This window comes from Rattus norvegicus, chromosome 5 (genome assembly GCF_021556685.1).
Source record: "Rattus norvegicus strain SHRSP/BbbUtx chromosome 5, alternate assembly SHRSP_T2T, whole genome shotgun sequence".
Classification (NCBI taxonomy): Eukaryota; Metazoa; Chordata; class Mammalia; order Rodentia; family Muridae; genus Rattus; species Rattus norvegicus.
In genome coordinates, this window is record NC_141538.1 from 52,958,393 (window position 1) to 52,973,115 (window position 14,723).

General features: G+C 38.6%; 1 protein-coding gene across 20 annotated transcripts in view; it reads left to right on the plus strand.

The window, feature by feature from the left end:
• The window catches only part of Rngtt (RNA guanylyltransferase and 5'-phosphatase), a 213,557-nt gene that overhangs the window by 18,125 nt on the left and 180,709 nt on the right, over window positions 1-14,723 (plus strand). For 14 of the 20 annotated variants that reach the window (XR_015619687.1, XR_015619690.1, XR_015619686.1 and 11 more), the window contains 4 exon segments: window positions 3,429-3,504; window positions 4,568-4,808; window positions 10,913-11,022; window positions 11,884-11,985. Coding sequence is in view for 10 of the 20 variants with exons in the window: in XM_087548855.1 (XP_087404981.1) it covers window positions 3,429-3,504; window positions 4,568-4,808; window positions 10,913-11,022; window positions 11,884-11,985 (529 nt within the window). In the remaining 10 variants the exon portion in view is untranslated. 20 annotated transcript variants of the gene reach the window in all.

Here is a 14,723-nt window from a genome sequence, read left to right on the forward strand (position 1 = left end):
CTGTCTAAAGTGCTAGAATGTATCAGAATAATAGAATTTATTTATGTTTCTGGTCTAAATTCATGGGCTATGTAATAGATAAAGAAACAGTTTATATGTTGAGCATCAATACTCTGAAAATCCCAAATCTAACATGTTTTGAAACCACAAACTTTTTGATATAGTTATGATAGCCCACATAGGACATTCCACACTGAAACTGTAGTTAAAGTTTGTAAGAGTAGTTCTACAGTATTACGTTCAGGCTAGGTTTATATGAAATATAAACATAAAACATGTTTAGATGTGAATTCTATCCCCAAAATAACATTTCCAAAATGGAAGGGAAAAATCCTTCAAGACATAAACCACTGTGCACTCAAATAGTTTATATAAGCTGTGATTAATACCATGGGAAAGCAAGCAGAGGAATTTAGGGTATAGAATATTTTATAAGAAAATGACTTATTTCTCTAAGAAACTTTTAAAATAGCTTGTAAAAAGAGATAACTAGAGAGACAAGATACAACAACAAAATTTCATATGTGGACATTGTTGGATTGTGTTTTGAGAAACCAACTTTAGAAAGGTACTGTTGGCCTGGGTATGGTGTTGTACTACTTTAATTCCATGCCAACATTCAGGAGGCAATCAGTATGAATTTGAGGTTAACTCGATCTACATAGCAATTCTTCGCCAGCTAAGTCTACATAAAGAGACCCCGTCCCCCCCCAAAAAAAGGCCGACTGTACGTACAGACAGACTGTCAGGCTGCAACCGAGCGCTTTTACCCTCTGACCTGTTGGGACAGCCCACTGGCCTCTAGAGGGTTTTGTTGAACTGCATTTGACATTTACTTTCTTAGGATATTCCATGCCCCTGATTGGTTTATAGTTTGCCATATGTGCTTGCTGGTTACTGTATTTACATTTGAACATATTCTTAGTAGCTGTGCTTTCTTTGTATCCTTATTTTTTGAGAATTATTCATACAAAAGATTTTATTAATATTAGTGATTCTATGGAGGTAGAAATGATTGATTTTGCTCAACTAATAGTCATTTTAACTATTAGTAGAGAAATCTACATGTAGAAATGAGATGACAGTGATACTGCTTTATTCAGGTTTTTGAGATAGGCTCTTTGTAGCCTATAGTGACCTGGGACTCAGGATCATTTTGCTTCTACCTCCCAAGGACTGGGATTATGAGAATGCACCACAATGCTGGAGGTTGAACTCCGTGCCTAAATAGTCTACCTTAGTAGTTAAGCATGCTTTTATACTCTGTGTGTGTGTGTGTGTGTGTTGTGTGTGTGTGTGTGCATGTGTGTGTAGTGGTGTGCACGTGTGTGTGTGTAGTGGTGTGTGTGTGCATGTGTGTGTAGTGGTGTGCACGTGTGTGTGTGTAGTGGTGTGTGTGTGCATGTGTGTGTAGTGGTGTGCACGTGTGTGTGTGTGTAGTGGTGTGTGTGTGCATGTGTGTGTAGTGGTGTGCACGTGTGTGTGTGTGTGTAGTGGTGTGTGTGTGTGCATGTGTGTGTAGTGGTGTGTGTGTGTAGTGGTGTGCGTGTGTGTGTGAAATGGTGTGTGTGTGTAGTGGTGTGTGTGTGCATGTGTGTGTAGTAGTGTGTGTGTGTAATGGTGTGTGTGTATGTGTGTGTGTAGTAGTGTGTGTGTGTGCATGTGTGTGTAGTAGTGTGTGTGTCTGTGTAATGGGGTGTGTGTGTGTGTGTGTGTGTGTGTGTGTGTGTGTGTGTGTGTAGTGGCGTGCCATAGCAAGTATGTGGAGGTCAGAGGGCATTTTCAGGAGTTGGTTCTCTCCTTCTACCACGTGGACTATGGAGACCAAAGGGTCAACATGCTTTGTGGCAAAAACCTTTTTCTGCTGAGCTGTCTTGCCACCACCTTTAAAATTGGGATGTGGCTTTGTGCCTTAGACTGGCCTCCGACTCACCAAACTCCTGCTTCATTCTCCTAAACAGTCAGATTATCGGTGTGGGGTATCACACCTGGCTTCTGTGGGAGTTCATTTGGAGTCTGTAGGCGAGAAGTAGATCTGGCAGGGATGTTCATGCTAGTAATGTCCGTAGGACTTTTAATTACTATTTTAAAACTTTGTATTTTGTTTCGTGCTAATAGACATGGTCATATATCCTGGAGTGGCATCATGCTTGGACTAGTCCTGCCTCAGCCTCTCAAGTGCTAGGATGAAAAGTGGGACGAAAACTCAGAGCTGTTCAATGAGCCCTTCCATTCCTCTTCTCCTCCCTCTCTCCCTTTCCCTCTTTTTCTACCCCCACCCCCCATGCCCCTTTCTTTCCTTTTGAGACAGGGTCTCCTGTAGCCTTGCTGCTGTGTAGCTTAAGATGACCAACTTCTGATTCTCTTCCTTATATTTCCTAATGCTTTGATTACAGGGCGTATCACCATGCTCAGAAAAATGATCTTGAATATATTCTGAAAGAGGGTTTAGGAAAAATAAATTTGTTTTCCATGTTTCTTTCTTATAAATATTTATTTTAAAATAGTATAAGCCCCATGTGAAGGTAGACTCAGTTGGTTTCTAAAGCTCTTTCAAAATAGTGTACACCCATTAGTCAATCAGTTATCTGCAGCCGTCTTAGTGTTCTGTTGATGTGAAGAGACACCACGACCATGGCGACTCTATTACAAAGGAAAACACTCAATTGGGGCTGACTTTCAGGTTCAGTGGTTTAGTGATCATTGTCTTGTTGACAAGCATGGCAGCATGCAGGCAGACATGGTGCTGGACAGGTAGCTGAGAGTTCTACATCTGGACCCATAGGCAACAGAGAGGACTCTGGACCTGCTTGATTTTCTGAAACCTGAAAGGCCATGCTAGTGACACACTTTCTCCAACAAGGCCACACCTCTTCATCCTTTTAAATAATGCCTCTCCTGTGAGCATGTGGGGCCAGTTTCGTTCAGACTCCCACACTTAGTTGACTACAGTCAACCGTTGTCAGTCCTCAGTTGATTTTATACACATTTTCCCCCCAGTCTGGTTTAGACTTTCTTTTCCAATGTAGTTTGACTGTATTTCACATTGATCATAAAGAAAGCTTGGGAAACTACACCAATGTTTCTGGAATATCTGGAATATAGTTGTCTTGTATTTTTGTGCCCTTCCTTTCTGAGTTGTGTGTTTGAAACTCAAAATCTTGAAAAATTTTAATGACAAATTTAGACAGTAGAGAGTTTAAACTAATACACCAGTGTATTTTTAGATTTCTGTCTAGTGCTCTGTTACACTCTAAGCAATCTAAATTGACAAACTATTAAGTTATAAGGAATATTTTGAGTTTTTAAAATGTATGAATATGTAGTGTACTTAAATAAACTGAAATATTTTAAAGTAAATTTGTCATTTTAAAACTCTGTGGCATTTGAAGTGATTGAGTTTAACACGAAGCTACTTTCTCTCCTAGGTGTTCACTGCACCCATGGCTTCAACCGCACTGGTTTCCTTATATGTGCCTTTTTGGTGGAAAAAATGGATTGGAGGTATATTAAATAGTGTTGTTATAGTGGAAGAAGATACATGAACAATTTGTGATGCTTATGAATCCTGTAGATGATATATTTCCTTTTCATATTTTTCTCGTATTTTGGAGTTAACAGAGATTGGATCTCAGATGTTTGGATTTGTAATCAGCTTTGGAAAGGTCTGTTTTCCTTTAAAGTTTCTCTTCTCTGGCTGAGAAGAACTAGGGAAAGCTATAATGCTCTATGAAGGAAGCGTTTTAGGATGGCATTAATCTATTTAAACAAGTCTCGTCTTTATTGAGCTTGTTATTTGTGAATTATATTTTCAGATTTTAAAGGATTAGATTCCAATTACTTGAAATTCCTATGAGACTAGGATACTGCTAACGGAATTTTCTTATTCCTGTTCTAGGATCATTGTTTATGTTTCTAAAACCTTTTACACATTAGGTCCTTTTTTGGAATGCAGTCAGGCAAACACTAATCTGAATGTGTTCTGTTCTTTTATACTCAATGGCTGTCTACGTTGTGTACTTTTCAGCTTTGGCCTTTCAGAGTACTGTGCACAGTAGCATCAGACTCCTTTGCCAGATCCGGCCAGTGGCTAGTGTTCTTCCAAGATGTGTAATCTTGGGGCCTAGGGCTATTGGTGGTTTCTGATGAACATTGTGTTTGTTCACTTGCCATTCACATTTTCTTGACCCAAGTTTTCTTTTAGAGACCTTGACCTTCAGTATTCTATTAATTTCTTTCATTGGCTAGCCATGTCTGTCATAAGCAGTCATGTCAATGTGCTTTAAATATGATAGTATATAATATATTAGAATGTACCATGTATTATAGTGACCATATATTATAGTGGGCCATGTAGACGATATATGTGTACCATATGTTACAGTGTACTATGGGTATGTGTTTTTAGAATTAGTTTATCATTGACTGAAAGCTTTGCAGGTGAAGACAGACTTATATTTGTCTGTTATATAATCCAGTTATACTTTTTGTGGTACCTTGAGTATGATTTAATAATTGATAAGTCTACATTAAATGGATACTAGTGGGAAAATAATTGTTTCCATAGCATTGAAGCAGCAGTTGCTACTTTTGCCCAAGCCAGACCACCAGGAATCTATAAGGGTGATTATTTGAAGGAACTTTTTCGTCGCTATGGAGATATAGAAGAAGCACCACCACCACCTGTATTGCCAGATTGGTGTTTTGAAGATGATGATGAAGAAGACGAGGATGAGGATGGAAAAAAGGACTCAGAACCAGGGTCCAGTGCTTCCTTTGGGAAAAGGAGAAAAGAGCGCTTAAAACTGGTAATGTTCACAAATACTGTAATACTCTTTTATTCTTTTAAATTACATTTATTTACTTATTTTGTGGGTGTGCATGTTTAAATACCTTGGTGTGGGAATGGCACAGCATGCTTGTGGAAGTCAGAGGACAACTTGTAGGAGTCAGTTCTCTTTTCTTACTATGTGTGTTTGGATCCTGAGGGTCAAAGTCAGGTTGTCAGGCAAACTATAAGTGCCCTTATCTGCTGAGCCACCATGGTGGCTCCCAAATACCATACTGCTCTGTATTTCTGTTTAAACTTATTGTAGGATATTGGCTCTGTATTAGGGTTTCAATTGCTGTGAAGAGACACTATGACCAAGGCAACTCTTATAAAGGACAACATTTACTTGGGGCTGGCCTACAGGTTCAGTGGTTCAGGCCATTATCATCATGGCAGGAAACACAGCAACCAACGTCCAGACAGGCATGGTACTGGAGAAGCAGATTTATACTTCTTCACCCAAAGGAAGCCTGGAGCAGACTGTCTTCCAGATGGCTAGGAGGAAGGTCCCAAAGCCCACCTCCACAGTGACGCACTTCCTTCAACAAAGCCACACCTAGTCCAACAAGGACACACCTCCTAATAGTGCCACTCCCTATGCCAAGCATATTCAAACTGCCACAGGCTATATTTCTGTCATGTCTGTCTGTCTGTCTGTCTGTCTCTCTCTCTCTCTCTATATATATATATATAATATATATATATTATATATATATATGTATGTGTGTGTGTGTGTGTGTGTGTGTGTGTGTGTGTTGAAGAACATAATAATGTCTTCTGATTTTATGAAATTTTGATTCTACCTTAAACCCACTAAGTAACAGCATAAGGCAGGTGTGGTGGGATCTCACTGTGAGACCCAGGCTGGTCTCAAATCTCCAGTCATCCTGTCAGGGCCTCTGATGCTGAGATAGGGATAGCCTGTCTCACTATGTCTCACTGTTAAACTTTAGCTAGAAATGGAACTTAAAATTTTGTCTTACAAAATTATTTATTCTTTGGGTGGAGGGGCTTTGCATATCATGGTGGGAGTGAAAGGACAACTTGTGTGACTCGTTCCTTCCAACCTCAAGTTGTCAGGCTTGGCAACACTTAACCACCTTGCAGCCCAGCAGTCTTAAAAGGGCTGGAGTTATGAAATTTCATTCTGGTTCTGTTTCTTATGTAAATCAAAGAACTCTTAGATGCTATATTGAGATTAGTTTATAAACTACTAAATATGTTTAGTGTTAATAATAAACTTGGGTATGTTACTTATTAACCAGTGAGAATGTTTTTACAAAATAGTCACAGTCAATGTAGCTATTCTCCACCAGAGGTGGTATTTCCTTTGTATTACATACAATTCAGAAGACTTTCACTTCTCTAGGCACCTTTTCTTAATCTTCTAGCAATAAAAGTAATGAAATATTAGGAGTTGGGTTGTGGCTACAACTAATTTGGTTTAATACTTGACAAATATGCATGGAAATTGGGATCATTCTCTAGCACTGTATAGGTGGTGCATAGTGAAGTGTGCTGATTCTACGATTTAGGAGTTCAAAGCCATCCTCTGCTACGTAGTTGCAGGTAAGGGTGAGATACTTAAGATCCTGTGTTTAATAAAAAGTGGTAGTGTTGAGTTGTCCTCATCTTTCCTGAAGTGGGAGAGATCTGTTGAGAGGACTTCTTATACATAGACCTTCTTGGAGTAGACCAAAGGGAAAGTGACAGAATTGTGGAGGAAATGAAGTTTTTTTAATGAAGTTAGTAATTAAGATGTATCGTGGTTGACCAGTAGGCACTACAACTCATATATTGGTTGACAGTAGTTCATAAACAAGGAGGGGAAAAATGCCTTGACTACTTTATATAAATAATGTAGCTGATATTTTAGTTATTTCCTCTAAATTCTTAGAAACTTAATTGTACTTATACTTTTTCATCTTGAAGACTATAAGACCAATTTACACTGGCTTGAAAAGAGAAATATTTTCAAAATTAACTCATTGTCAAGCTAGTGAGATAACTCATTCAGTTAGTACTTATACAGGATGTGAGGATTGAATTCTGCTCCCAGCACCATGTGAAAAGCCAAGCAGATAAGCACTGGAATATAAAATTTAAAAAGTGGTGTTAGAGAGATGGCTCAACAGTTAAGGGCACTTACTACTACGACAGAGGACCCAGGCTCAGTTCCAGCATCCACAGTTCACAACTGTTATGTAACTTCACTTCCAGGGACTCGGATGCATGTGCACATATATGTATACATACATACATACATACATACATACATACATACATACATACATACATACACACATACACACGCATATGTTCATAAAGCCATTTATAGTAGTGCATGTCTATGGTTTCATGGATTTAGGAGACAGATTTCTGGGGTTTGCTGGCCAGCCATTCTTTCTGAATTGACAAACTCTTTGGTGACAGACTGACTCAAAAGATGATAGAGAGATTGGCTCAGCTGGTAAAAGTGTTAGCTCCTGGCACCCACACAAGACCTGAGTGTGCCAGTGCACATTTATAATCCCAGAGCTGAGGGGGCAGCGACAGGTGGATTTCTGGAGCTCATTTGCTGGCCAGCCTAATCTATGATGAGTTCAGATTCAGTGAGGTCCTAGAATATAAGTAGACAGCAGGTGATGAAGTGAGTCATAATTCATTTGTCCTCACATGTGGACAAACATACATACATATTTTATATATAGATATATGCATGTATAACTCATGACTTATGTGTACATATGCTATCCCCCTCCCCCCCCCAATGATTGAAGAAAGCTGGCTTCCACATGCATGCACACATATAAATACATGTTCCCACTCCCAAATATGTGTCTGTAGGTGCTTACCCCTTTTAAAGAAAACATTTACTTATCTAGTTGTGTGTACATGGGGGCCTACATATGTATATACTCACATATATAGCCGCCTTCAGACACATTTGTATGCATACAGACACACACACATACTCTTTCCTTACAAATATATACATAAATATATGTATAGGTATGTAGTTGCTTACATGTAGACATGCTTCTTAAAAACATTTATTTGTATGTGTGCATATGTGTGGACACACATGTGCACATCCATGACACATTTGTAGGAGGTCAGAGGACAACTTGGAGTCCTATCTATCCTTCCACACCATTCTGGGGCTCAAACTCGTGTCTTTAGACTTTGTTGAAAGGGCCTTTACACCCTGAGCCATCTCACATGCCCTGTTTACCCAGACTGGTCTGGATTTGGAAATCATCTTGTGTCTTCTTAGTGCTTTGATTATAGTCATGTTCCATGATGTCTGGCTTTTCAAATACACTTTTAAAAAGCAATATTAATTTGAGCATATATGATTAATAAAATTATGAAAAAATTTGATTTTTAAAAAAATAAGTTTCTGATTTACACAATGGGATGTGTAAATTGAAATTGAGATGTGATACAATTGAAAGGTTTATTTCTATATCTTTGCCAGTGGGAAGAATCTTAAAAGTTACACCAAGGGACTGGTAGAGTGCTTGATTGATTAGCATATGTAACAACCTTGGGTGTGTTTCTTTTCAAAGCAGATTTGGAGTTTAATTAAATATAAGAGACACATGACTTTTGATAAAGAAACCAGAAATATACAATGGAAAAAAAGAAAGTATCTTCAATAAATGGTGCTAGTCTATCTGGATGTAGGCATGTAGAAGAATGCAGATAGATCCATATCTATCACCCTGCACAAAACTCAACATAAGTGGATCAAAGACCTCAACATAAAACCAGATATACTAAATCTAATAGAAGAGAAAGTGGAGAATGCATTCTTTTGAATGTATTGCCACAGGAGACAACTTCCTGAACAGAACACCAATGGCTCTGGCTCTTAACATCAACAGTTGATAAATGGGACCTCATGAAACTGAAAACTTTCTGTAAGTCAGCAGGACAAAATAGCAGGCCAGAGAATGGGAAATGATTTTTATTAACTCCATATATGACAGAGCGCTAACATCTAAAGTATATAAAGAACTCAAGAAACTAGATATCAGCAAACCAAATACTCCAATTAAAAATGGGACACAGATCTGAACAGAATTCAACAGAGTAATCTCATATGGCTAAGAAACACTTAAGAAATGTCCAACATCCTTAGTCATCAGGGAAATGTAAGTCAAAACTACTTTGAGGTTCCATCTTAACACTTGTCAGAATGGCCGAGATCAAAAACACAAGTGCTGCTCGTGCTGGTGAGGGTGTGGAACAAGGGGAACGCTCTCAGAGCGATAACTCGTTCTGCCACTTTGGAAATCAATATGGTAGTTTCTCAGAAAACTGGGAATGGATCTACCTTGAGACCCAGTCATACCACTCTTGGGCATATACCTAAAGGACCCTCCATCCTATATCCTTGCTCAACTATATCCATAGCAGCTTTATTCATAATTACCAGAAACTGGAAGCAACCTAGATGACCCTTAACCAAGAAATAGGTAAAGAAAATGTGTTCCATTTACACAATGGAGTATTATGCAGCTGTTAAAAGCAATGACATAAAATTTGCAGGTAAATAGGTAGAACTAGAAAAAGTCATCCTGAGTGAGGTGACCCAGACCCAGAAAGACATGGTGTGTACTCACTTATACGTGGACATTAGCTGTAAACTACAGGACAATTGTGCTACAGTCCACAGATCCAGAGAGGCTAAGTAACAAGGAGGGCCTAAGGAGGGGTGCATGGACCTCCTTGGGAAGGGCAAATGGAATAGATTTTGGGGGTGCACTGGGGGTTGGTGGGGATGAGAATGGGAGGGGATGGGGGATGGAAGGAGAAGAACAGAATCTGGGGGGTATTTAGGGGCGAGGAAGAAACAGTGCAATGGAAACTCCCTGGTATCTACGAGGGACTCTAGTGAAGATTCTGAGTAATGAGACTATGAAGTCTGAACTGACCATCTTCAGTAACCAGTCCAGGCTTTAGTGGAGGGACTGGGTCACCAACCTTGCCACAAAACCTTTGGCCTACAATTTACCTTGCCTGCAAGATGTACAGAACTTGTGGGAGTGGCCAAACAGTGACTGATCCAACTAGAGATCCATGCCACAAGAGGGAGCCCATGTCTGGTCGATCTTAAACAATTGTAATAGTTTTCTACACACACACACACACACACACACACACACACACACACACACATTGTCTGTCTATCTATCTATCCATCTATCATCTATCTATCCATCTATCTGTCTGTCTATCTATCCATCTGTCATCTATCTATCCATCTATCTGTCTGTCTATCTATCTATCCATCTATCATCTATCTATCCATCTATCTGTCTGTCTGTCTATCTATCTATCCATCTATCATCTATCTATCCATCTATCTATCTGTCTGTCTCTCTATCTATCCATCTATCATCTATCTATCCATCTATCTATCATCTGTCTGTCTGTCTGTCTATCTATCTATCTATCTATCTATCTATCTATCTATCTATCTATCTATCTATCTATCCTATCTCAATCATTCGTAATATTTTTCTTCCTCTTTCCAAGTGCCTTGCTTGCTACATCTTGGCCAGAAGGTTGAATTTTGCAACTTGTAGACCAGATTTTCTTATTCTTTAATGACATTATCAGCCAGAATTGTAGATACTAGTTTAGTTTTATTGATACTAATGGCAGTAGCTCGCTGATATGCTGGAAACTAATTTAATATACATTTAGACTAATGTTTAAATTGTAAAAACTATAAAAACCCAAGCCTAGAAGATTATAATTTATAGGCTTTCCTAGAGTATACCCTTTGGTTTCTTTAGCTTTGAGACTGGGTCTTATTATATAGCCTAAGGTAGCCTGAGAATTGTTGCCGTTTGCCTGAGCCCCTCTGTAACTGGTGGGTGAGAGAAGTCACTAGTATGGCAGGTGGGACAGGCCATTACTGTTCAGTCTGAATTTTCTTAGGTTTGTGAAAAGAAATTGATTTATTTATTTCTTTGTAAACATGTTTGTCTTCTAATTATGTGTGTGTGTATATATTTGTACACATATATATCTATCGTAATTTTCTTCTCTTTTCTTTCTTTAAAGGGAGCTATTTTCTTGGAAGGAATAACTGTTAAAGGAGTAACTCAAGTAACAACTCAACCGAAGTTAGGAGAGGTACAGCAGAAGTGCCATCAGTTCTGTGGCTGGGAAGGGTAAGAAATATGTTCAAGTTTTGAATAAAATTTATTCTTTATGTAACACTTAAAGCTAATACAGACATTAATTGGGCATTTTTGCTTCTAAAGTTAGTGTGAACATTGAGTGCTTAAGAGGATTTTAGGTTTTTCCAAGGAAATCTGTAAAAGTCATGCTGAATCAGGGTCATACGACTCAAATCCTCCTTGAGAATGCAACATTGCTCTTGTTACCGGAGCTTTTCTTTGATCCTGTATCTGCTGCAGAGTCATGTCTGCTACTTCCACTCTTCAGCTTAATTACCTTAATGGCACTAGACTCTAGTACATCCCCGGCCCCTTCCCACTCTCCTACTGCTGGGATGATAGCACATGCTTCCAGGCTTGGCTTTTGCATGGGTGCTGGGGACCCCCAACACTTCACTATTACATAAGACGAATTTTAGCCACTCAGCCCCTTCTCTAGTCCTATATAATAAACATTCTTAAATTAGCCCAATATTTATATTATAGCAGTGGCAATTTAGTTTATTGTAAACTGGTATTTTAAAATGTCAAGAAAACTGATAAACTTTTTTCCCCCTGAGACTATGTAGCTTTGCCTGTCTTGAAACTCGCTCTGTAGGCCAGGCTGGCCTTGAATTCATAAATCCACTTCCCTCTGTCTTCCTGAGTGTTGGGATTAAAGGTATGCACCACCACTCCGGAGAGAATGATAATCTTTGGTTAGAACTTTAGTGATAGCTGGTGCTATTCCATTTGAAATTACTCTCATGATAGGAAGAACATTGTGATCAACATGTGAGACATTAGAGATTGGTTTAACAATGATGTATTATACGGGCTGTAGCCATGACAGAGTAATGTTCTTTCTTTAAGGTCTGGGTTCCCTGGAGCACAGCCTGTCTCCATGGACAAGCAAAATATTAGACTTTTAGAGCAGAAGCCATATAAAGTAAGCTGGAAAGCAGACGGTACTCGGTAAGTTCCACTACTAAAAAACAATTATAGAATTAACAAATGCTTGAAGAATATTACATTATTAGGGAAAGTGTGTTCCTCAGGTTCCTAAGGTTGGGCTTATAGGTTTCTGACTTGAACAGCAAAATAAACGTGTTTCAGAATTATATAGCTTTCATTTTATTGGTCTTCTGTATAAACAGTTTTAGTTTATTCTGCTGGATATTTGGCTTCACATTATGTTAGTTTTATATAAATCTAAATGAATTTTAACAGTTTTTTGAGAATTACTTGTAGCCTAGGCTAGCCTCAAACCCCCTGTGAGCCTGCAGTAGTCTTATTGCAGGGATTCAGGTGTGAGCCACCGCACTGTTTATACTGAGCGGAGGAAGGATACTGAGTCCTCTTACCTGTCTCCTAAGTTTTGGGCTTATAGGCGCACACCACCATGCCCACTTACTATCTTTATTTCATAATTTGCCAGTTACCAGTTATATCTTCCCTTACTCCAGTGTCCTTACATAAACACATCTATTTTAGTAAAACTTAATTTAGGGGTCAGGGATATAGTCAGTTGGTACAGTGCCAACATTTGGGAGATGGTGACTAGAGCATCAGAAGTTCAAGGTAGGTCATCCTCAGCTGTATAACAAGGTCAAGGCTATTGTGTGGTGTAGGAGATCCTGCTACAGCATAGACCAACGAACTAACCTAACTTATTCACAAAGCAGCAGGCTACCTTTTCCTTTGGGGTCATGGAGGGAGGGCACTAATCCCAGAGTGAGTGAGTGAGTCTCTCTCTCTGTGTGCGTGTGTGTGTGTGTGTGTGTGTGTGTGTGTGTGTGGTGGTGGTGGTGGTGTGGTATGGGGGGCAGAGGCTGGTAGATCTCTATGAATTTGAGATCAGTCTGATCTACAGAGTAAGTTCTAGTATAACCAAGACTACACAGAGAAACACAAAACAAAACAAGAAAAAACCACCCAAATCAACACCAACCAACAAACTGAAAACCCAACTAAAAACCACCACCACTACCATAAAAAAAACCACCAAAAACCTGATATCTTCCAAGGTGTTTATTCTTGAGAATATTACCAGTTCTTTGTTTGTTATAGTAGCCATCTTTATACCTGTTTTTGTGTAGATTATGATAAAAGTAGTATTGCTTGGATAATGAGTGTGGAAAATGTGTCTAGCTAGAGGTGGTTGTTCCATTTCTGGGATTTCATTTCATCACTTCACTGGCCGTTTGAGGAAATAGCCAATTTGACAACTGGAAAATGTGCTTTTCCTAAGAAACAAAGACAAATTTCACTGATATAAATATTCATAAAACTAAAATAATGATAAGATTTATTATCACTTTAGTTCATGCTTTTAGAATGGCAGCATGGCTATACAGTGCTCATTATATATTTTTGTTGTGGCAGCAGTTAAGACAGGCAACAGTTACTGACTGCTTACTTGCTGTTAGGCGTTTTTCTAAGTGCTTGTGCAGAGCATCTCCTTTGATTCTTAGAGGACTGTTTGACATGGCTACTGTAGCCTCCCAGTCTGTAACTTAGGAGAGTGGAACACAGAAAGGGAGGCAGCTTTCCTGAGGCCACAGGACAGTAAGCAGCAAGAGTGGGTCTGGAATACAGACAAAATAGTATTCAGCCCTACAAACTTTTTAATTTTGATGGTGCTAGGAATTGAATCTTAGGTCTCATGCATGTGAACTTCAGCTACAGTATTTTCCATATTGCCAAATGATGTCTTCATTATTTAAAAAAAAAATTCATTGGCTATTTTAATTTTCATTTATTTCTTTTCGATAGTCTTCTTTATAAGACCTCAGGAACATCTTCCTATGAAGACATTTGTCTACTCTCTTAGGATAAATGGTGTTAAGAATTGGGTATTTGGGGCTAGAGAGATGGCTCAGGGATTAGGAGTACTGACTGCTCTTCCAGAGGTCCTGAGTTCAAATCCCAGCAACCACATGGTGGCTCACAACCATCTGTAATGAGATCTGATGCCCTTTTCTGGTGTGTCTGAAGACAGCTACAGTGTACTTATATATAATAAAAAATTAAAAAAAAAAGATTTATGTATTTGTTCCTTCAGACAACACTCCTCGTTTTTTCTGCCTGCCTCCATTTCCCTATTTTCAGATCTTCCTTGGAAATGGGAAATGATAACAATTGTTCTGTTATAAAGGTGCTATAGAAAACCATGTGGATTTCCTTCCACCTTGTTTTGTAATGTTAGAACTGCACAGTACCCGTCACTTAGCGGGTGAGCAATATCTTGTAGAAATTATACTTATTGCTGTTATGGGTAAACTCTATCTGAAATACTGGGAGCCAGAGTGGTGTAAAACATTTACTCATAGAGAATTAGATTTGCTGGGGATGGGATTCATGGAATTGATCTTAAAGGTAATTAAATCCAATAGTTATATACAGACTTGAAACAGATCTGTACTCCATAAGTTTCAGATTTAAGCATTTTGGATTACAACTGTTCTAATCATCAGAGCAGAAGTTTAATCCTGTGTCTAAGAAATGTGGTAATTTTTTTCTTTTTTAAAGCAGAAGTATAGGAAACCATATGTGGTGGCTCATGTTAGTAATCCTTAATATTACCTCCTTTTCATTAAACATTTTTCTAGTAAATAGAAATGTACAGTTGTTTCTTTTTTGATTTTTGTATTTAATTAAGCTAAACAATACTGGGAAGCTTATAATGGATCAATGTTACAGTCTGTTTATAG